The sequence below is a fragment of the Clinocottus analis genome, unplaced genomic scaffold (assembly GCF_023055335.1).
Source record: "Clinocottus analis isolate CAN_PGR_092001 unplaced genomic scaffold, fCliAna1.0.p SCAF_3, whole genome shotgun sequence".
NCBI lineage: Eukaryota > Metazoa > Chordata > Actinopteri > Perciformes > Cottidae > Clinocottus > Clinocottus analis.
In genome coordinates, this window is record NW_027176042.1 from 1,210,001 (window position 1) to 1,234,435 (window position 24,435).

The window sequence follows — 24,435 nt, forward strand, 5'->3', positions numbered from 1 at the left end:
TGGAGGAGAACAGCGCCCGGGCTCAAAATTAAATTAGATTTAGTGATGACAAAATCAAGCCGTGGTATCACTGCTTCATCTGTGTTCCCCAAACGTGTTGTTGTTGTTGTTGTTGTCCTCTGTCACTCTCCTCTACGCTTTCAAAGTAATTAGCGCTGATCATTTAGCCTGGTGACGGCGATGAAGTGACATTGTTTTTTCTGTGTTTCTACAACCTTAAAGTTACAATAATACCTATTTTTATTCTACTTCTGAATCAAATGTATCATGTGGAACTGATTCCATTGAAAATCAGCACTTTTTAGACACTTTTAGATTGTTTCTTTGGTCAGAAAAAGCAACTAATGTTCATCGTCTGCTAGCTATTTGTTAGCCGGATCAATTGGATGACCTGAAACATCATAAAAGCCTCTCGCTATGTTTAGTTTCTAGTGTTTCTGCCACCTAGTGGTACAAGATTACTGAACGCAGCTTTAAATTTAAAGGCTTTCGCAGTCATCCCTGAAGACAATTTGTGTGTGTGTGTGTGTGTGTGTGTGTCATCACACTTCACAAATCAAGCCGTCCAACTACAATAATTACTGCTTCAGAAAGCACACAAAAAACAGTCCTACATTTTGTTTTCCCAGTCCTAAATTAATAGAGCCATAAAGAAAGTTACTGTAAATGCAGAGTTAATTACAGCGCTGTCTGTCATCTTCCCTTTCAGCATTGTTGCATAACGAAGCTGCAGAATAGACGACGCACCGGCTCAGAATAATCTGTCCTGAATAACCGGCGACTGAGAGCTAACAATCCCCTTATTTTTGATGAAAAAATCATTAAAAAAAAACCCTTAAGATCGGGCTTAAGGTACACAGAAGCTGCTTCCAGAGATACAGCGTCAGGTTGAGTCATGGGAAACAGGAAATTAAAGCCATGAAACGGCTCCGGAGGCTGCAGACGCTGCACTGTTGTTACGCAAGAGCTCAGGACTCAAGGTCACGACAAGGTGACGGCAGCTGGAGCCACAACAAAACTCCGGCTGTGGAAAGAAAGGAGGCCTGCAGTCATGTCTATCTTACACTGTACACACTGTATGATGGTAGAATACATTGAACAGAACGAACCCGAGCTGCTGCGTTTACAGGAGGGACTGGAGGATGTTGTGTTTGACTGAAATCAACATTTGGATTCACTTTACAGACAAAACTGAGTGCAGTAGGACTTTAATATGGGGTAATATAATGAAATATAATGCCATCATACATGATGTTTGGGTTGAAAGGTTTGGGGAGGATGGAGGTGGATTCGGTTCAAACCGTCTTTGTCTTCAAAAGCACTTTGCAAACAATATTGAAGAGAAGCGCTATTGGAAATAACTCGTGTGTAAACATCAAGCAGCCATGAAACTATATTTCGAGCTGTGTTTCTGGCCACATGACCAATAGAAGTTCAATATTCACTCTCCTTTTTTAGCTCCATGTTGGTCTCCACCAGCTCCTGAGGGGGATATCTGTCTGTTTGGCTGCCAGATGCTCCTCAGTGTTCACGTCTCTTAGCGGTGCCTGTGGGCAGGAAGTGTGCAGCGTTTCTGCTCCAAACAGCTGCCTGCTGGTGTTGGAAACCCTGTGGGAGTGCATCCAAACTTAAAACATGTAAAGAAACCATGAGCTGATGGACGATAAAACGCTCGTATTTATAGAAATGAAATAAAACGCAGAGTCGGTTCATCATCACGGTCATTCGATCTGTTGTTAATGCAGTATGAAAGCATTCAGTGGGCCTGGCATTCAACCAAGTCAATGTGCTTTTTTACCTTTGTTTCCTCCCTGTGTGCTGTACAAAAAACCCAACTTGACATTTATTATCATGTACTGTTTAAAAGGCAACTGTAAATAGACCCACGCAATCTTTTCATGATGATTATGGTTGTTAAAAGCTTCCTGTGGTTATCCTGATGTTGCTCTGTTCAAACTGCATCTGGACCAATAATCATTAAACCACTTGAAATACTTTGGACTCTCAACTGTTGCAGCTGCTCCTGCGTGCATCTGGAATAAAACCCAATCGACATGGCGTTGTAATGTGCTGTGTGTGTGTGTGTGTGTGTGCGCGCTTGTGTGTCCAGCCAGTGTGCTGCAGGCCATGGCCGTGCTGGTCTGCGCGGAGATGTACCAGGTGAAACGTCTGCAGCATCTGTGCGAGGTGTGCGTGTGCGCCTACCTGCAGAGCATGCCCAGCAGAGAGCTGTCGTCCACGGGCATCAGCGTGATTCGACTGCTCCGCCGAGCGAAGGTCAGAACCGAGAGAACGAACACACCTGCAGGGGAGGGCTCGTCCGTGTATATGAATCACTCATTCATCATCATCCAACATGATCCCTTCAGCTTTCAACATGCAAATGTTTCGTTTAAGGGAAATCTTTTCCGGTTTGCCAAAAGATCGCCAGATTTCTTTCCAGTGGCAAGCTTAGTCTCTTACTCGCAGCAGCCGGAGGCCTCCATCTGCAACATATCCACGGTCATGTCTCAATGCATTAGTTCTGCAGGGAAGCGTTGTTATTTAACAGAATGTGTGCGTTTGAATTGCTCCGCAGTGCCACAATGCAGAGCAGCTGTACGTCTGGCTCCTCCACTTCATCGCCAACAACTACCTGATCTTCAGCCACAAACCCGACTTCCTGGAGCTCTCGGGTGAGTGTTCGTCTCATTGTTAAACGCGTGTCGGCAAATTCAAAGAGTGAGTGACGGCTGTGGATCGATAGCACAAATTAAACTGCTGATTTCAACAGAATAGATGGCTTCAGAGTCAAAGTGCCTGCAGGCTTCTGTTCTTACTTTCCTCGCCATAAATGTAGATTAAGCTCTCCGTCTCGGAGAAGTGCTGCCAACGGGAGGCTGGTGCTCGTTTTGATCGATGGACAACCAGTTATTAAAATATATGGGAGGTGTTATGAAGGTGTCCATCCATCACTTGGGAACACAATTCAAACAGTAACCACGTTGTCGTCTTCTGGAAAATAGAAAGTCTGTTCATCACTTTTTATTTTTGGAGGTTTGAGAACATGGTGCAAGACACCCGTCTGCCATAAGGCACAATATGGCAGCTCATGTTATGCATTACCCTGGACGTCAGCATCCTTGCAGTATGCTTGATACCAGTTAATACTCTGTTATGAGTCGCATGCATTCGGCACAGAGATTAACATTGCTCCGGTTAATAGCAGTTTTACATTTTATTGTCATCATTAGTCATACACACAAGAATGCTTGATGGTGATTGGACGGCGTCAAAAGCCAGAGTAAGGCGACGGCACATGACGGATAAGCGTTGGTCTGGTGTAAACAAAGTATTGTCAGACAATTCAGCTGTGTTTTTGTAAACAATGCGAGCAGTTCTAAGCAGAGTGAATATATGCTGGATCGGTCGATTACAGTTGCGTATGTTTCTGCGTTTGCAGAGGAGGAGCGCGAGCAGGTGGAGCGGCTGCGCTGGCCGTCCAGAGGCTACCTGCAGGAGCTCAGCGAGTACCAGCAGCGGCGGCGCAAGTTACGCAAGTCCCGCTGCATAGTCATGTGACCCCCGCCCGGACGCCTGCGTACCTGTGAAACACAGCGGGGGGGGAGCAGAGGGAGAGACTCGTCATCCACACGTGAAAACACACTGCGCTGGGTGATGGGTTGCTTCTGTTGCAGAGGTCACAAGACTCAATAGGACGGCGTTGTCCTGCTGTGACACGCCTCTTTTCACCCCCCCTGGAGGAATCACTGGTGCATCATGGGCGATACTAAACGACTGATCCTTGAAAAGCCCCCAATATGAATATGAAATGACCAGCTTGGCCCGGTGGCCCTGTGAAAAGGTGATATTTATATTAGCCGATGCAAAATGGCGACGATGTACTTCGAACAGTGACACAAAATGGCTCCGTCACGGAATACAGACACATCTCATCTGTTGGGATCACGCGCAGAGGCTTTCAAACTACAGCGACGGGACGTTGTTTGAAAAAGCAGGAAGGGAAACCCGCTCCGGCTTTACGTCTCCTGAGGAGGTCAGTGGATCTTTTCTGGACACCGGGACACAGGCCGTCCTAAGTTGAACCTCGGGCCCACGATGCATCTGTGAAACGGGACCACGTGCAGCGTGTGCGGCTTCCTCTGTACTGCAGTGACGCACGTCGACGCGGCGAGGAGAGGAACGCGTGACGCCGCAGGCGGCACGCTCACGACTCACGACCACTTTCATCTGTCGTCCGGTTAAAACAAACTTCAAGCTCAGCAGTCGAGCAGGACCAATTTAAATACAACTCTGGTGTCGGATTCTGTGGGATCCACGACGCGGCGTCGGCGAGCGCGGCGCCGTCGGAGTGATTTTTATTACCGTGTGAGGTGGGAAACATTCTGGGCTGTTGGCCGCGTTGACATTAAAAATCGTCTGATTAAAATACACATCGCCTGTATCAAAAATCCCAAAAAACAATCATCAATGTATTTTTTGATTTTGATTTAATGGTGGACTTTAACGCCACTTCCTTTGCAGGTTGTGATGAAATAATGTTGAAACTATTCCGTATCTATTCGCAATAACACATAATGATGATCTCAGTCACATGAAATGGCAAACGCCTTCGGTAGCACTTATGTGGACAGAAGTGGTGTAAAGATTTAGGAAAAACAACCATATCATGAACATAAGTTGGTACACTAAAAACCACAATGCCTCAATGGGTCGATACACAATATTTATTCTAGCCTATTTTTTTAATTTGGAGGTTGTTTTGAATCATGAGATTATGATTTATTGGTGCTGCAATTATTTTTGTAAACTATACTGTATGTGGACATGATTATGACATACATTTTTTTTTTACATTTGGAGTAGAGACTAACTGGGTGACACTATTTTACAGTCTACTGCTTCACTGATATGTCGTTAAAAAGGTGCATGATTCATTTATTTGTCAGGTAAACGCTCCACAAAATGACCGCAAAAAGATCAATAGTGACATTTTGCAGATATTTTTGTATTTAGTGGCTGAGCGTCGGTCACGAACAGTCAACAAACAGTATGTAACTGTCTTTGTACACTGTTCTGGCAGTACAGCAGGCTGTGTATATAGAGTACAAGAACGCTACCACTGTGAGATTTTGATAGTGTACAGGTGATATCATTCAGTACCTTTTAACCACCTGGTGTATTATTAACCTGCTGCTGCACCACAGCAATCAGTGTGTGTCTACTGGGAACTCCTCAGATGAGTCCCAGTCTACTCTTAAACACATAAACAAAGAGAGTAAATACCAGTTGAAGGAGTGGACTGTAAAAATAAGTGTACTCCGGTGCTGCATCCACACGCAGTGTGTGGCTCCACTGGGCCAGTGCTGTACAGACTGTAGATAACATGACGTCTGACTTTAAATAAAGACATGTTTTAGAATCAACATTGCACTCATGCGCTCTGCTGTGTTTCAACATTATTGTGCAGCATTTATTAAGTGTGGCTTCAGCCGCATGGGGTCATAGACCCCATGCTGGAAGCACACTTCATGTTCTCCTGCGGGCTTATTATTATTATTATTCTTCTTATAGTCAAACCACTACTCCTCCCAGAGCGTTGCCAGCACATGCGCAAAAATTACATCGAAACGTGCGGTTTGCGCGGGAATCGTGAGGTATGACTTTTCTAAGAGATTCGCCCGTACGTTTTCCCGAAAAATGCAAAAAACATTAAAAAAATTTCACGAAACGTTCGTAGAGGGTGGCGCACCAATTAACAGAGTGAGAAGAAGCGACAGAAACTGTTAAAAAAATAAAACGTATTTTGTCTTTACTCCCACAATGTTCACTCTTCATACACCATTGTTGGATAGAAACGTTGGAAATCTTGTCTTCTGTCATAAACTGCGGTCGATAGGAATCCAACAGACTCAGACGTCTTGAAATCGGACTGAATGTGAGAGCAAGTCCACCTCGCTCTGCCATCCGCCGCCATGTTAAATCTCCCTCCAAAACCACGTCTCCCCTGAAGCTCGTACCTGATTTGTAAATCGCCCGTACAGACACATGTTTTATCGTACAGACTCGCCAGTCACAGTATCTGTTCATCAGGTCTTCCTAACGCTCAATATGCGATATCGAAGCAATAGGAGCTTTTAAAGTACCATTTTTTTTAAATAGTTTGAAAGGAGTTCCACAGTATTTAGGTCTATTAAGCTCAGCGTAAGGAAGTCCCTTTGAAGTCATCACCATGGCAACCTTTGATCTAGCGACCCACAGGTGTTCTCGTTAGGGCAGTTTAACAGACACACAGACACTTACACACGCACACACAACACAGATGACTTCTGTCTCTCTGTCCGTTTGTCTCACACACACAGACACACAGACACACATACACACACACAAACAAACAAACACATACACAAACAAACAAACACATACACAAACACACACACAAACACACACACACAAACAGACACACACACACACACACACACACACACAAAGACGTTTACGTGTGTTTTATATTGTGTAGTTGTCAACACTGTGATCATTAATAAGGTCATATGATATTTCATATACGTTTGTGTGTGTTCAGGACGTTCAGTAGTTTATTTCCTTAAGTCCACAGTCCAGTCTGCCTCTAATCAGTCTGCTGGCGCTCACTTGGTCACCATGACGACGGCAGCACACAGGTGCTTCATGTCAGCCAATCAGTTTAACACACAAACCAACTCAAGTGCTTTGGAGGAGAGACGGGCGTCAGAAACAAAAGCTATATATTGCGAGGTCTTACGGCAGTAGTAGCCACACTTTCAAAATTTCTTGCGAAATTTTCTAGTTTGTATTTGATCTTTGGCTTCCTCTGGAAAATGTTTCAGAGTCGATGACAAATTTAAACGGCAGATCTTCTCCACGTCCCCGAGCGGCTGCTGGAGAGATAAACGGAGGCGTCGCCCTGGTTTGGAGGTTTCATGGTGGAGAACATTGTCCAGACCAGACAATCTGTGTCGGACGAGGCGAGCCTTTCCTTCTCTCCTGTTGGCCTTTTTCCTTTTGGGGGGGGTCAAGCCGTTATCAGGCCGTTTTTAGTCTGATATCTGACGGCAGTAAACCACGTTCGCTGTTGTCAATTTGACTTGAGAGCCGGTGCGAAGGTCATAGTATATGATTATAACTTCATACTCGCATTAATCATGCAGTGGAAGCATCTGCGTTCATTAAGTTCCCCGCCATATGTACGCGTCCCTCCAGGATGCGCTGCAGTGTGGGCCCGCAGCAGACTTCACTCGCGTCTTAACCACCGAGCAATTACTTCTAATCTCTTTGAGCGCCACCTCAGGCGTCTTATTTTCTTTTAATTTATATATTTACACACTAATTACAGCTTACGGTTACTAATTTGTGCACTTAATGACTTGCTTTGGGTGCTCTGAGGGGGGGCTACGCCCACCTCTTTTTCTCGCCTGCTGTTACAAAAGGCCTCCCTGTTTCCTTTCTGTTTTCCCTTCCTCCTCCACAGCCGTCTTTTCCCTTTCACGCGAGCTTGCTCGTCCGGGTTGGAGTCTCGTACCTGGAGGTCTGCGGCGGCTCACCGCAGGGCTCCGATGGACTGCAGCATGCTCTCCAGCTTGCCACTCTTGTGAAGCGCCTCCACGTCGCTGCCGCCGCCGACGCACTCCTCGCCGATGAACACCCTCGGGACCTACGTTAAAAAAATAATGAACGTCATCGACACAGCGTCACGATGTTTACCAGCAGACACACATTAGTCTCCCTTCAGAGAGTCTGGCACCACATTCACACCTTCAAGGCGAGCGCGGGCTTTGACATGGAAAATAATCGGCTATTTTGGCAGTTACTCAAAGGGAACAGCGGGAAGACAAACCATAATGTGTTTGGTGAGTTTTATTTAGTTCCTGGTTGCAGTTTGACTGGAGGAGTAATTAAGCCGGTCTTAGTTTGCTTTGTGTTTGGTTGTGTTTCTACGTTTAAGTGCAAGAATATTTCCTTTATTAACAGTTTGGCATTTGACTTTAAAGCAAGCCGGCACTCGAAAGCTGCTCATCCAGTCCTGGTGTTGTGCTACGGTGGCCTGGATAGCCCAAAAAAAGCACAACACATATTTATTTAAGCAATAATTTGTCCACTTTTAAAAAAGGCAGAAACAACATTATTTTAGATAATATATGAAATCATATTATAATAAAATGTGATCTTACACTACTGTACTGATTTTAATTGAAAAAAAGGGTCAGAAATTATAATAGGGAAAAAAGTTGTTTTCCAAATTTTTTGAAAAACCATTAAAAAGAATGAAAATATAACATCCTTTATTATAATTCACTAATTAAACGCACTGAACTAAACTGCACCAATCAGAGCACCGTGTTCCATTTTTTAAAATTATATATATATAAATATAATTTCAAAAAAAAAATACAAAAATAATGTTGAAATTATATATATATATATATATATATATATATATATATATATATATATATATATATATATATATAAATATATAAATAACAAATAATTTCAACATTATTGTAATTTTTTTTAAATGCAAAATAAATTTAAAAAATCTAGTCTGTTTGATTTTTTGTTTATTCACAATAAACAGTTCACAGTTTTTTTTTAAAGAAGGTTTACAAAAGGAACTAAAAACACTAAAGTGTCACAATTTTCTTTTTTGTTTATTCGTCTTCTGGTGTAACTCACTCCATAATATAACCAGATAAAGATCCAGTTACATACGTAACAGTCACACACTATGTCTGATAATAATAAATAAATAAAATCTGGTGCACACACACTTTATTTCCTTCTCCATAAGCCGACATTTCTTTTCATCCTAATGAATGTAACTTCCTGCCTTGGGTTTGGAGGCTCGGTGCGCGCGCAGCTCCAGCTGTCGACTCCCTTTATTGATTTCACGATGCGGATTCCTCATTTACGGATTACGCAAGGAAACTTCAGCGAAATGACCGAATAACAACCGGCCAATTACTCCGAAAACATCACAAGTTGTACACCCGCCATTTGCATGTGATCCCTGTGGTGTTTACGAGGTTAAAATGACCCTCCTCTCTCTTTGTCATCCGCAAAAAAAGTATCGCGCAACAGAGTCTATGCGTAAACGCGTCGCCAGGCTGCGGATGAATACACTCATATTGATCATTTTAACGCTACTTCGTGTTTACCGTGCGAGCTCCGGTGAGTTCCAGGAAGTACTCCTGCAGGTTGGCCATGTCGGCGCGTGCACTGATGTCGATACTCTTCAGATGTCCCGGCTTGAACTTGTACTTGGACAAAACGTTTTGGGCCGTAATGCAGTAGGAGCACGTCGGCTTGACGAACAGCACTACTTTGTCTCCCTGGATCTCCGCTTGCACAAACTGCTGCGCCATTTCAAGTCGCGTTGATGAGAAGAGGACAAAAGGTGTCAATGTGGGAGAAGAACAAAGATGCAATCGGTCAAATATCAAACAGGATGACGTAAGAGGAAACTCCCCCACTCCCATACCCCTCGCCCTCTTAAAGAGACACTTCACTTTCTTGCGTGCGCACGTCAGCGCATCTTTTTTAAGCGATGATCTGCAGTGATAACTGGATAGATCACTTGAGTTTTAAGTGATATTGTATTTACTACCATCACAGATTAGGATGAGGGGCGTGGCAGGATACTTCAGGGAGTCCAGGGGCGTAAATAATTGGACCAGGATTGGGCCCCACATCCTCGGATCCCTGTGTGCGCCATGCATGAAGCACACTGCACCCAGCTGACTAGTAATTTAGGAACAACAATTAAATAGGGGACTCTATATCAGACCCCTTGACTTCCATGTCCAAACGTGGCGCCACTAAACCACGTTGTTTGCATTTTTTATTTTATTTAAGTGTATAGCCCAAAATCACATATTTGCCTCAGAGGGCTTTACAATGTGTGAAGGATAACTGTTTACAGGTAAGGTATGAAGGTAGATTTGTGTCTTTTTTTACATACGCAGATTTGTTTGTAAGTAAATACCAAAACATCTTTGCTAGTAATGGATCTGCAGCTGAACCAATAGACTACCTCACTCATCTGCATTTTACCATAAGCAACGTGTATTACTGCAACCAGTGTTATATTCTGCACCTTACGGCCAAAAGGTTCATCGGCTTCATTTTGCAGTATGTTTCGATGCTTTTGTGTTGAATTAAATGTGCTCTACAAATAAACTTGCCTTGCTACTGGTGGCGCTAAATGTTTTGGAGTGAATATGTAATTCCATTTTCCAAACGCAACGGTTACATCGGATCCGGTTTATTTGGTTTTCACAAGTGTTTAAAGGTAAACCACAAAGACCAAACGACACGACACATTGTCCAGGTGAAACAAAACGACTTTTATTGAAATGCCTTGTACATTTTCAGCTGGACAGGATCAGGTTCCACCCAAAATTCACTTGATTTTTAAGTGGTTTTTCATACCTAAACGCTGCCAAGGCATTTCTCAACTTAGTCACTTCCTCATTTAAGACTCTTGATCACACCTCTTCCCTCCCACCACATTGAGTCACACAATGTCTGTTGATCAGACCCAATTTAAGTAAATCTGCTTTTGATGAAGACAGAAATGTTTGGAAGGCTGACAAGAGGACACACTGGATGGCGAACACCTTGAAGGCCGCGTGTAACCGCCTCCATCAGTAATTTGCTGGAGCTGCCTTTTATGACGTTAATTCTGGGAAATGACCATTTCAAAAGCGGGGAAATAAACCAAAACTCAGACCCCGGTCACCCTCAAAGTAGAGCCTGAACTCTTGTGACTTTTTAAATTTCTTTTTTATCTGCAGTTGTGACACATCCAAGATAAAAGTGCTGATATTCTGCCCGAAATAACTCGAGCGACAACAAGTAAGTCAAGTCAATTAAGGTCTGCAAGTTATGTTAAATTGATTCTGACAGCCGAACAAAGCAGCCAGTCTGCTGCAGAGACTGACTGTTTGACAGAGTGCCACAACCAACACACATGTGAAACACAATAAATATGTTTCTGAGATTCAAAATGGCGCTACGACTCTTACCGACTGGCTGAATATATAAAACCAGACCGCTGAGACGGGCGGACCACCTGCACAAGTTGCTCTTTCTGGGGGTCACAGTGACTTCCTTACATACTCCAGTATTAATGTCTCCTAAAATTAAGCCCCAATCAGAAAGTTTACTCCATGCATGCAGTACCAGAAAAAATATTTAATTTTTTGGCAAACATTCTAACACAGGTTTTGTAAACAATGTTCCCTTGTTGAAATAAAGACTTTTCATAGAAGCCATTCATCCGTCTTTTGAACTAAATCCATATTGATGTTGAACAAAAAAAACAACAAATTATCTTCCACTGCTCTGCAGAACTCAAACTGAGATTCAAATACATTTGAAATCATAAAACAGATGTTTGTCCTCTGGTGGATTTTTCTTTCTTTTTTTTTTTTTTTGCTTCTTCCTAAATAGGCTTTTTATTTTTTGCCGCTGGATAAAGCTGAAGGAGGTGGGCGCGGTCCCTCACCAGCGTCTAGAGATGAACCATTCTGAAAGATAAGGATCTCCTACATTTCTCCACTTGAGATCAGGTACTGTTACTCCAGCCAGGTTGATCCTGAGTGCTCTGGCTGGTCAAACACTATAGCAGCTTTTTTTGTCATTTTTAAATTTTTCTCACTTTTTTCTCCACATTATTTTTTTTTTCTTCTTTCCTTTCTTACACCTGTCACTCCACGTAATGCACAATCGTACAAACAAACACACAATTTGTAACCTTTCAGACTTCATCTCTTCCTTCATTCACACACACACACAGACACACAGACACACACACAGACACACGCACACAACCTGTTTCCAGGCAGTTATAGTTCCTTTGTGTAGCCCGTGGACCCCATTGGTCGGCCCCAACTTGACATTTCTGAGTGTAAACACCTTAAGGCACCCATAATACACCAAGCACACCGAACACTGTTGGTGCAAGGAATCCTGCCCCCTACTGACAGGGGATCATACTCCTCGAGTTACCCCCCTCCCCCACCCATGTGGCCAATACAACTAAATTTACAATTCATGCACACGTACTGTTGCGTCTCAAATTAGCTCAATTGATTTCTCCTCCCCGTCTCATTTCCTTCGCCCTTCAGCCTCAAACTCAACAACAGTGAAGTGTCGAAGATTCTCCAGTACAGTTTTCATGAAAAGAGAGGAAACGAGGCAGACGAGAGACATCTTTGCCAAATGAGATGACGTAAATGGATCTTGCGTGCAAAATGGCTTCACAAAGTCAAAAACACATAAGGCCCGCGGTCATTTTTTTTTTTTTTTTGCATTGTTTTCAACAAAAGTTAAACAATATATCATCTGCGGACTCTTCTTTGCACTACGAGTCCCAAAATAAATAGATCTCCCTCTTTCTTTCATTTTTTTTTTTACTTAAATACAAGTTAATATTTTCTCTGATGCTCAAAAATACTTTTTTTTTGTTCTTTTTTTTGCCTGAAGATAAAGTCCTTCAAAAGATTAGAAGAGTTGACGTGTTTTTTTTTTTCTCCCCCTCAAACTCCTTCACACATGCAGGCTGCATCTTCCACTGGTCCAGTGGCAGGAAGATCCACAGGAGCCCGTTTAGAAGAAACTTAGAGAAAGCAAAAGATGGAGGAGGAGGGAGGGGAAATCAAAGATAGGAACAAGGAATGAAAAAAAGATGCTGGAGGGGAGAAGAGGGCCTGTTGTGGAGGCAGTAACTGAAGGGGTGTTAATAAATAACAGCCAGTTGGACACGCCCTCCTGGTTTGACACTCCTTTCTAAACACTGACGAGTGAAGACGAGTGTGCTCTCATCACCAGGCCTGCACTCTGCGCTGGTCAAAATCAGCTATTAGCCGCTTGATGTGGGCCAACTTGTTGTGCAGGTACTCGCAGCGCTGCTTCTCCTCGTGGTAGTTGGGGCTGTGCTGTAAAACAAACCGTTAAAACAAAGTTAATTTCAAAGAAATCATAATTAGAAAAAGACAGGTCTCTATATACGACGACTCACTTGTTTCATCTTTTTGTACTCTTTCATGACTTCTTCTTGCACCTTCTGTAACAAGAAACATCATCACCGTTAATACAGATCCACCACTTATAAATATTGTCATATAATATTATTATATATCTTTCATAAACCATCTTTTCAACAGGAACAAGTGTTGGAAATGTTGTGAATGCTCCATGTAGCTGAAAGCGACGTCGACACTTAAGTGACATCTTTGTGACAACTCGGCAGCTCTGGATGTCTCAGGGCATCCAAACACTTGATGGAAATTGTCGTCTAAAACGACAAACCCAGCGCTGATGTTCAAATGAAGCTTTGTTTATACTTGCGCTTGCCGCCACAGAGAAAGCTTGGCGCATGCACGGAGGCGTTAATTCTCCATGCGCTGCATTAACCTCTGAAATGCCAGAGGGTGTACAAACAAAACCAACCAAATAAAAAACAAGTGCAACCTATAGATGCTCCCGTAGACTGTAGGTGGAGCCATAAACTAACCTCCACAATGCCGAGGAGGGATCGTAATTATCTGAAGTATAACATGCACAATGAAGAAAGGCTAAATATCCTGTAATCCATTTGGATTTGGCTGCAAAGTATTTAGTCAAATGAAGATTTAAGACCCGTTTCTAAAGCATTTAAAAGCAAAAAACCTTTCTTTGTATAAACCCTAGACGTGCTTTAATCAGTGGACCATGACGACCGTCAGATTCACGCGATCACGCTTGCCAAGCTGCAAACATCCAGAGCCTCGCTCTAGCGAGATGCAACACCACAATCACAACGTCTTGGTGCTCATGGGCATGACCTGGTATTCTTTGGTGCCGGGTGCCAGCTTCCGGCACTTGGCATCCAGCTCGGTGAAGCGGCGGGTGATGTTCTCCACGCGGGCGTGCAGCTGGCGATACTCGTCGTACTCGGCGTTGAAGTCGTCCTTGTAACTCTGCCTCTGGTCCACGGACACCATAGGCATGTACTTCCTGGAAACACACAGGAAAGAAAGGAACTTTAACTTATTTCAGAAACTCTCCTTGTTTTATAACACACCGTGCTTAAAAAGGTTGAGGTCTTAAAACAAAGGTGAGAATCTTTTGAGCATCTCTATTTGTGCCATAGATCCCTCGCACTCGTTAGCAGTTTCATGGAAAGTGCAAAAACAGCTCCTGAATACTAATCGGCACAAATTAAACTGAGCGTTTTTTGCTGCATTTCCTGTGTTGCAATGTCTTATTTAGTCAGATGTTTTCAAAGACCAGAACGGTAAAAGAGGGTCAACGCTGTGGGAAAACCTTCACAGTCTATCAAAGTTACTCACACGACATAGTCAGGCATCTCAATTGTAGTGGAGAATTCAGTGGATTGGACCGGTTTCTCTTTCTCTGAAGGGCGTGAGGACAGAGAGGACATGTGAGAAATGCTTTGATGAAGAGAGCTCTGATCAATATTCAACAGGCTTTTGAGGGTAAATATATCAGAAGTGTCATGTACAATACATTTAGTTTGATAAATGTTTATAACACAACTGCAACTCCTTGCTACAAATATGTGCAGGCGCACGCTGGTTATCATTTAGGCCAAAGTCTAAAATGATTGTAAATAGCTTTTTTAATGTTCATTTATAATGAATAAATGAATATAAAAGTGCACAGATCAATAGCGTGTTCAGACAGCATCCAGTGAAGGCATGCTAGTCAATAGATATGCATCTGATGACTGAAGTAGTGAGTCCGGCTCAGGAACAAAACACAATAGCGACAATATATTGAAAATAATATAGAACATATGATCTCTGAGCGCAACCACGAGACGACACATTTTACATCACATGTACTGAATCTCTCAGTGTGAATACAGATCTAATAGAAATGTGATGATAATAATAATAATAATAATAATAATAAATAAACTCTGTGATGAGTTAAATGAATGAGAACAAAATGGCTGAATGTTTTTGGAAAACGTTCAACAGTGATTGTAAAGTACGGCCATTGAGTGATAATTAATAATTCATTCAGACAGAAAACACACCTTGATCTTTTTGAGGGTTTTTGTTGATAACTTCTCGGTTCTCTTCTTCTGCAGTGCGCTTCTTTTTGGCTCTCCGAGTCTCTTCGGCCTGCTCTGCTACGACGGGAGGACTTCTGCTACTTTTTTCCGCCCGTTTCCCTTTCTCCCTCTCTCGATCCTTATCTTTGTGCTTCTTGGATTTCTTTTTAAACTTCTTGTTGGTGCTGCTGGACAAGGGAGGGCTGGTGATGACAGTGGAGGTAACTGTGAGCGAGGTGCGAGGAGGAAGAGGGGGAGGCGGCGGCGGAGGAGGAGGAGGGGGGCTAGGAGAGGTGGTCGGTCTGGGGACGGGGACGGCTTGCCGATAGGTGTCCTGCGGGGTCCGATCGGAGGAGAAGGGGCTGGGCGAAGGGTCTCTGCAGGAGGAGCTCTGGTCTATGGGCAGGTCCTGGGTGCCGCAGCCCTCCGGGGTGCTGGGCGAGTTGGAGTTTGAGGCCGGGCTGGGCTGCTGGCGAGACGGCGCGGGAGGGTGGGACGGGATCGGGAGGTGGGTGGGAGGGCCCGAGGTGACGTTGGCGGGTAGAGACGAGCGTTTGGAGGCGGGGCTGCCCTCTTCCTCGCGGCGGTCGGAGGAGGAGGAGGAGGACGACGTAGATGTGGCTGGCCCTCGGTTGTTGATGTGGGAGATGCGGGCTTTCTTGGGTGCCAAAGGGTCAATAAAGTCAAAGTCGGCCTGGCGCTTCTGGAAGAGAACACACAGAATGCATCTGAAAAACTGCATGCACATTCACTGTGGAGTGGGATGTTTGGTGGTGTGTATTTGCTCAGGTACCTGGGGGGATGTGGGGACACCGTCTTTGGGAGAACTGCTGGATGGGAGGGTCTCGGTAGGAAGACCCAGTTTGCTGTTAAAAGGAAGGAAATGGTGTCAACGTGGAGCACACGTATTGATGTAAAAAAAAGAGTTAACGAATCTGCTTTGCAAAGGCTTTACAAGTGAGGATTACACATCAGCATGTTTGTCAGGCCTCAAGGATATACACATAATGTGTTAACTGTTTTTCACTGGAGAGCATCTTTAACTGGGATTACTTACAATAGTCACAGAAACCTGTAAAAACTCTGCTTAAACTAAATGACATGGATACCCAATAACATGATTGCATCAAAACTGTACAGTTATGTTATTTCTGCCTCACAAAAGGTCCATTAATTACTGTAAAAATAAGAACTTGAGCCGTTGATGGATTTTAAAAACGCTGAACTATTCCTTTAACATAATCTGAAGGATTGAAAGGTTGCGGTTAAACCCATATTAGGGTCCACGGGAACTAGCATTACAGTTAGCATTAACAGCCACCTTCAGCCTGTAAAATTACACTCCATACAACGCAAATGCTTAATTTGTTCAACCAAGTATGTGTTCGAGCTCAGAAGGAAAAATAAAACGCATAAACAGGTCATTTATGTACCGAGCCAGGATCCGGTCAACCTGGGACTTCTCGTCTTCAGAGTAGCCGGGCCAGTCTCGCTGGATGTCACGATAAATAAAGTCCTTCAATGAGTACGTGTTGTCTTTGGGGTTAAGGTTCGCCACCTGTTTAGCGCGCACACACACACACACACACACACACACACACACACACACACACACACACACACACACACACACACACACACAGTTACAAGTTAAACCGACAGCATGAGAAGAACACATGTTCTGAAACTTCACATTTCCTGCTCTGCCGAACATCTGCACATGCAAACATCGCTCGACGATTACGTGGCTCGTTTCACATCAAAGAGAAAGAATTTCCTCAGACAGATTTATGTTTCTCAATATCATTAAAAAAAGTGGGTTAGGATCAAATGAGACACTTTAAGAACATGAGGAACACCTAAATATCAGCTGTGTGAATACAAAACTCAGTACTTCTGAATGTTTCTGTATATTGGAGGATGTGTAACTACGAATAAATGGGTGACTTCTAATTTAAAGTGGCATTCTAAATATTGACTAGACATTTATGCGTTCAAAGCCACAAAAAAAGGAACCTGACCTGTTGCAGGGTGGTCCCCATTGAGTTTCGGTCCTTCTGGTTGATGCCGTCCCGCTGCAAACGGGCGAGCACCTCCAGCTTCTTGTAGGACCGGAGCGCCAGCAGGTGGATGATGCGGTCCCTGAACGGCCGCTGGGACACGGGGTTGTTGGAAAGGCACTTGCGAATAGTGTTGGCTGGGTTGATGGGTGTGGAGCGCTTGCGCTCCGGGACCACGTCTTGGCCCGATAGCGCTGGCTTACGCATATGGACTTGCTTTCCTAGAGACAGAGAGAGTTCAGACATTGTTAAAAGCCTCTTTTTCCCCTGCAGGCACATCACATATTTGCTCAACAGCATTCCTGCCCATTATCTTCATGTCACTTACTGAAAGCAGTCTTGTGCATCTGGAAACATTGCCAGCCACCCGTGATAATACATAAAAATAGGAGCTTCAGTATGTTAGTTAGATTCCACTCAACTCTGTGGCCCTGAAAGTATGAACGTAGAGCCTTGTGCCAGTCGTGCCAGAAGGCCATAAACATTGCATACTTGAAAAGAAGAAAATAAGATGGGACTGTTTCACAAAGAGAGACGCGACAAGACCAAGAATAGTTGAAGTCCACAGCTAAGCTCACATTCTGCTGCAGCCAACTGCAAAATATTAGGAACGGACATCTCACAACACCTTTTATTGCTTGCTTTGTACTGCAATCGACACTTCACTTACTACTCTTAACCAGCTACTGTGAGTGAATGACCCATCAGCCAATAGATTGGTGCATCTCCATGTCCATCCTTTACTTCAGCCCCTGCCAGTCATCACGTTCAACTCTAAATTGTGTCGGGCAAATTCGGAGTACTCTGTTTTCTTTACCTTTACTCACTTGTTTATGTTAATCACCCGTAGGGAGTCGGTCACAAAAGGCAAACAAAATGTTCAAAACAAAGAAAACCCCCCCACAAAATCACAAATTTAACTGCACAGCTGCCAGCAGAGACAAAGTCAGCAACATCTGTAATTTGTTATTTTTGATGAATTTATCAACGTTAGTCACGGCTGATTTAGTTTCTTCAAACTGAAACAGCAGCGTTTAACTATACTGTATTGTAATCGAACACTTGCAAATCCAAGTGCAGTCGTTCACGTGTTATTAGAAACTGGGTCAGCATACGTGTCCTTTTGGAAGAGTCATGTGATACGACCGCATAGACCCAACCAACGAGGCAAGAACAGAGTTTTTAAAACGTATCCAAACTGTTTCTAAACCCTTTTTGTTTCTGGTGCTGTAAAACTCCGTCCTGGTGTAAACGTAGCAGAAGAGATGTGTTTTAAAATATAAACATAGTGGATGTAGCCTCAGAGCAATGTCGGAAGTGTAAGCTCGCTGTCTATTGACAACCTCATGCAACAAAGTTTCCTCCTTTCCCGAATAATCAGTGGATACATGGAGAACTTACACGGAACAAGACTATTTATAGTACACAGAACATTAAATGCCACTGATTTCAGAGCGACAGGGGTTGTGCAGCTGTCATTACACGACACAGGTTACAAAAAGGAGAAGACACAAAATACACGTTACAGACTGTTGCCTGAAATTAACAGCCTGCGAAAGTAAGAAGCTGAAGCGCCCCTCTGCATCGGTAAACGGGGTCATCACTGCAAACCAGCTGCTACATGCCCCTGTCCCACCCCTTTTCTCTGCTGCTCGTCTCGTTTCCCAGTTTCTATCTGAGCCTGTTACATGCAAATGTTCCCATGGGCCCAGAAAACAGGTCTGATGAGGTAATTTTTCATGTAGAAAATGTGAGCACCTAGCGAGACTGCAAACTAGTTTTGACTATTCAAGCTAAAAGAAAATGTCTGAGTGAGGTTAAGTGTCTGTTAAGAGTACAATAATGTATTTATTTTCAAGACACTTGTTTGATGAAGTCATCCCACGATGAATGAATCAAGAAAATAAAAAAGGCACATATGGTATAATACATTTTTGCATGTGGGTCCAAAAAAAATACAAAAACATAAATTTACGGTACGTTTATTTGTGTTTGTGCTCTATAATATTCTAATCTGTTTTAATTCCCAGTAACCCATTATCTTCTTTATACAACATTTCATACCTAGTTACCATGCGACGTCCCGGGACAGGGATGTTGTACAGATTGTAAAGCGCTCCGAGGCAAATTTTGTATTTGTGATTTGTGGCTATACAAAATTAATTGACTAGTCATGGGCAAACATCAACTAATTTGCATCCAGTGCTGCTTCTGCGGTTTGTCAGACCTTTGATTTCCAGACCATTTTCACATAAAAAGCCTCGTGGGGGTTCTCTTCCTTTATAGTTTCCTTTACTGGGACGGTGTTTTCTTTGTCGTATTATCTTAGTCTAAAAACAATGCCGAAAGGGAGAAGAAAATAACCCCACACACACACACACACACACACACACACACACACACACACACGCCAGCAGATCCCTTGGCCTACCTGCTCAGAGTTGGATACAACAAATGGATGAGGCCGGAGAGAGCGCCGAGCCAAATTAGATTATAAAAGATTACTTTTTCTGTTCAGCTTGTGTGACTGAAATCCAGGCCCAGCGGGGTAGGACGGTTATCTACATGCGTTCATGCTGATCAAGAGAAACCTTCTACTTGGTCGCAGGCAATAGGTGCTAAACACACACACGGCACTCAGTGCCTGTACGTTTAGCATAATTTTGGCATGCCGTGTGTCAATAAAACAGAAATAGCTTCACCAGCAACCTTTGGCCGTAGTCAGTCAGACTGCTAATCTGGAGAAGACTGAGACAGCAAAATGGCCGAGGCAGTTGCAGTAAAGTTTGAAAAGAGAGGAAAAGGTGTTGGCAGGACGTAAAGCTATGCCCGTGACAAGAGGATCCAACATGGCATCCGACAGAGGTGAGACTGTAGCGAGGGCCTTACCTCTGAACTGGCCGCCAGGCTTGATGACTTTGGTCCCACGTTCGCGCGTGTCCTCTGCAGCCTGGGTCATGCGTTCCCGGGTCACCTGGTAGGAGTCATTCGTGGCACACACTGTGACCTTGTCCTGTACGGTCCCCAACAATGCCAGGTGTGAGGCCCCTGAGCTGGAGACAAAAGGGAGCGTATGAGAGATGGGCGTGTGTGACGTGTGAGGCAGACCTTCTAGCAATGTGTAGTAGTAAGACAGCGACAGCTGATTCTGCTGACCAGCGATTACCTCGACACATACTGCTGGATGCAGTCAAAGCTTCCCTGAGGGTTGTCCTTGCCCACATTAGACAGGTAAAAATCAAAATTGTGGAAGGCGTCTGAGGAGGAATCTGTCTTGGGAATTTTAATGCGCTGTAAGAAGAGAGAACATCTCAAGTTATAGTATTGAGTCTGGGTGGACAATAACTATAAACACATTAAATCACTATAAAACTGACATATTCCAAACCACCTTCAAATATTGTCCAGGTGTTCACCTTACTGTTCAGCACATGAACATTAAGGGTCTACATCTGAGCTACGGGGCTAAACAAGGGAGCTACCGTGAAGCAGGAAGGTCTCGTGAGGTCTCGGCGGCTAAGAGGAGGCCTCATGCGAGTCATGTGCATCATGGACAAACAAGCAATGCAAAAAAATATAAATATAATTCAAGAGGGTCTGAAATTGGTGCCTCTCTGAAAGGTTCAGCAGACAGATTGCATAAAGGACACAACGTCTAGATCCAAACCTGAATCAAATACGTTGTACAGTACCAGTACTGCTTGTACTCCTATTACTCATGATGATAATGAGCGACAGTGGTGATAGAGATAAGTGTAAACTGAGCAGAAGTTAAGTAGATCATTAACTTGACTAAGTCAGATAAACACTTGTGTGGGGTCACCACAACGAATACACAACGCACAGGAAAGTGAAAAGGGTAAATAAAGGAATTGATTAATGAATGGGTAATTAACATATTACTCTATGGCAAAATAAACATCCCTCTTACACCCTGAAACTGATCTACGGTTTTAATTATTACATTAGGGATTCACAATATGACCCTCATCTCAAGGGGATACTTACCCCTTGGAGTCCCTTGAATTGTATTGTTGGCTGCAGAGACGGTACATTCTGAAAGTGAAGAGAAACAACAGTTTAAGCCCAACACTTTGGATATTTAAAGTATTATTGGGAAAGCAATACCAGTTGGTCAAGTAAAAAAAAAAAAAGCATCATTCGTCGTCTCGAACCTGCAGAGCCGGACACATATTTTCCTCTGGGTGCCGTCGCGCCAAGCATAGTTCAAACCACCGACAATACATCTTCTATTAAATGTTGCACCCAAACATAGTGTTAAGACTACAGCCAACAAACACACAGGTAATAACTCACTTTATTTTCTTGTTTTATGCCTTTGTGAGTGATATGCATTTGAATTCATAATGCAAAAAGGAGACAAAACGGAAGAACTAGTATTGCAGAAAGAAAATCTCTCATTTCCATGGGACGGTAAATCTATTCGCAGTGTTGTGAGACGTCCATAAGAATTGACAGTATTCCCATCACAGATTGACTCTGCAGGTCATTTTTATCAAGTGGTGATTGTTTTTGGGGTCAATAAAATGTCATAAAAGAAGTAAATAGAAATAAGCATGTCAATTCTCCAAACCCAGGTAAAACATAACCTAAATACATTAAGTTTACAATCACATGCAAAAAAAAGACAATTATTACAATTGAATTAGCAAAATTAATGGCATTTTTGGGTAACTGTCACAGTCCATTGGGTCTCTACTTCCATCTTCTTTTTAAGCGACTAAGACAAGTAAACATGTTCACTTTTATCTTCACACAAGCAGTGGAACTGGGACAACACTTGAAATTTTTGAAATGTCTTTGCTTGGGGCAGGTTTGTGTTGGTGTCTGGCTACTTGAAAGGGAGTTGACGGCCACAAATCTGCAGTGGCTGCCCTGTAGGTTAGGAAGGAAAAACACAGGATATACTTCTTCACAAAGCGGAGGCTGAGGAGTCAGTTGGCGAGACCAGATACTTTCACAAAGTTGTGTCAATGTGTTTCAGAGGAATTTGCATTTTTTATTATGAACAGTTTCTCTGTATTTTTGGAAAGTAGAATTGTATTTGCCAACTCACACGAGACAGGAGAGGCAGATAATCTTGAAATGTGTAATTCCTTTTAGACTGAAAGAACCATGTCATAGTTAAAGCTAAGGTACTCCAAGCCACTGACTGACTCCCTCCCCCACTATCCATACACACACACACACACACACACACACACACACACACACACACACACACACACACACACACTCACTCACTCACTCACAACCCAACCAGTCCTCACTCCCACAGTTCTGATCACATTTCACATCACCACAGAAAGACAAAGATAGCCAGCTTCCATAGTTCGATGACTGGTTGAGCTACAACACACATTACTGAGAGGGAGAGAGAAACAAAAAGCAGGCAGTTTTGGCTGCTCAGTCAGCAAGAGATGGCAGGCTGCCGTTCAATGCAGCGCACAGACCAACATTACCACATCCAATAAGGTTGTAGCATAGACTGTCACAAAAGAATTCCTTCGACTTACTGACGAGTCAGTTCGCCAGTTGTCACAAACCAACTTAAAAATAATTTGATATCCTGATCCATATGTAAATCCATTATACGGGGCTCACAGTGTGCAGCGGTTTCATATACATATCCTGATCCATATGTAAATCCATTATACGGGGCTCACAGTGTGCAGCGGTTTCATATACAGGCGTGTGAGTGGTGTGTAGCATACATACAGTCACACGCCATGTGCCATAAAAAGCACTCAGACCTCTGAACAGCACAGCCCCGTACAGTGCATCAGACCCGAGCAGAGACCTAGGCCCGGGCAGTATGTTACGTAATGGTTGTTGTTGGCAGACTTAAGGTCAGGTAACTTGGCCTCGGGCCTCTGCAACCCAAGACTGCAGAGGTCCAAATTAGTTCACCTTTGTAGCACCTCAACAAGATTATGCCATTTGCACAGTTCAAGATTAACAAATTATATTTAATCCACACAGGTATGCAGTGAGCTATTAGCACACACAGTTCCCAACGCTGCGTAATCACTGATGGTGTCAAGCTCAGTGGCGACATGCAGTACATTTGATGAGGCAGTGTGTTGCGAGCCGGAAAGTACATGAATACATTGTATTTTGAACAAAACGTCATGACATGGCAATTCTTCTATTATGCCGAAAATCGCTATAAAGACACCATATGACGGTTTTTGTGAATGCTGGTTAACTCCTCTCATGCAGCTTGAAGTATCTGAAAGTATGCAAAAACTATTCAAACAACTTCAAATTAAATATTTGTACTGTGTAAAACTTTTGAGGCACTTTACCCTCAACGTCCGCATCCTTAAGGTAGGTTTTACTCAACATGTTAATTTGCTCTAAAGAGACGTCACGCCATTGTCAGGATGTGACGTTTATCAACCAGATAAAACTTCTATCCATATGGTAAGCTGGTCTAACTGGTGACCAAGTCGAAGTTAAACGGGACTCAACTTAACCGCCGATGAGCTGCCAAATAACGTCACAGCCCCGTCGAATAAAAGTCCATGTTAGTTATCCCAGCTTTAACGTGTAACTCTCCGTGTGTTAAACTTGTATGATGACGAGTGTGTCCGTCGCCATGTCATGAACGTGCCCACTTTCCCAATTAGGATAAAATAACGTTGGTTTGGAAAGAGAAAAGATGGACTTTGCTGTCCAGCTCCGCGCAGGATAGGGGGGTCCATACCAAGGCAGCTCGAGCTAACATGGCTACTTCAGAGTGTCTGACTTTACCAACAGGTTTTCTAAATTAAATATCATTTGTCAATTCGTGAAACCTGGCCAGGGCACACGGCCACAGTCTCGGTTTCCTTATTCAGTCGGTCGATATAGTGACACGAGAGCAATACGAGCAAAAACAACAAGCAGAAAGTCGCCCTGTCAACAGCTTAGCTAACTTTGTAGCTTCAGCTAGCTGTGCGTGGCAGCTAGGCTTCCCCAGCTGAGACGAGCTGTGTCAGCCCGACAGTCATGGCTGCTTCTTTACTGAAATAAACGGCCGTTTCACTCACCATACAATTTTGGTGGCTGTCTATGGCTCTCAGCGCCGTCTCGGTCAATTTGACGTGTAATACGGTGACTCTATCTGTGCTCTGTCGGCCACAATTTAATCCATACCTCCCATCCTCGGAGAGCGCCGCCATCTTTACCAGCCCTCCACCATCGTCCCTTTGAGGCTGGAGCATTTAGCGGCCCCGGCTCCCTGCGCTCACCACTCTGGCCCGGGGA

The 24,435-nt window shown here is 43.6% G+C and overlaps 3 protein-coding genes across 3 annotated transcripts in view; 1 reads left to right on the forward strand and 2 right to left on the reverse strand.

Moving 5' to 3' along the window:
* rhobtb3 (Rho related BTB domain containing 3) overlaps positions 1-5,402 on the forward strand; it is a 22,285-nt gene extending 16,883 nt beyond the window's left edge. Inside the window, exons 11-13 of the mRNA XM_068594911.1 lie at positions 2,111-2,277; positions 2,579-2,675; positions 3,443-5,402. Of these exons, the coding sequence (XP_068451012.1) occupies positions 2,111-2,277; positions 2,579-2,675; positions 3,443-3,561 (383 nt within the window). The 3' untranslated portion in view covers positions 3,562-5,402. The remainder of the gene's footprint in view (positions 1-2,110; positions 2,278-2,578; positions 2,676-3,442) is intronic.
* glrx (glutaredoxin (thioltransferase)) lies at positions 3,194-9,499 on the reverse strand. The gene is made up of 3 exons (XM_068594912.1): positions 9,195-9,499; positions 7,559-7,690; positions 3,194-3,584 (listed from the first exon to the last, which is right to left on the reverse strand). The coding sequence occupies exons 1-2, from the start codon at positions 9,399-9,401 to the stop codon at positions 7,577-7,579; spliced, it is 321 nt and encodes a 106-aa protein (XP_068451013.1). The 5' UTR covers positions 9,402-9,499; the 3' UTR covers positions 3,194-3,584; positions 7,559-7,576.
* Positions 9,500-10,358: 859 nt separating this feature from the next.
* ell2 (elongation factor for RNA polymerase II 2) lies at positions 10,359-24,398 on the reverse strand. The gene is made up of 12 exons (XM_068594349.1): positions 24,219-24,398; positions 21,172-21,219; positions 20,330-20,454; positions 20,053-20,216; positions 17,125-17,384; positions 16,537-16,661; positions 15,897-15,969; positions 15,086-15,806; positions 14,373-14,436; positions 13,866-14,037; positions 13,061-13,105; positions 10,359-12,977 (listed from the first exon to the last, which is right to left on the reverse strand). The coding sequence occupies exons 1-12, from the start codon at positions 24,390-24,392 to the stop codon at positions 12,864-12,866; spliced, it is 2,085 nt and encodes a 694-aa protein (XP_068450450.1). The 5' UTR covers positions 24,393-24,398; the 3' UTR covers positions 10,359-12,863.
* Between the last annotated feature and the right edge of the window lie 37 nt (positions 24,399-24,435).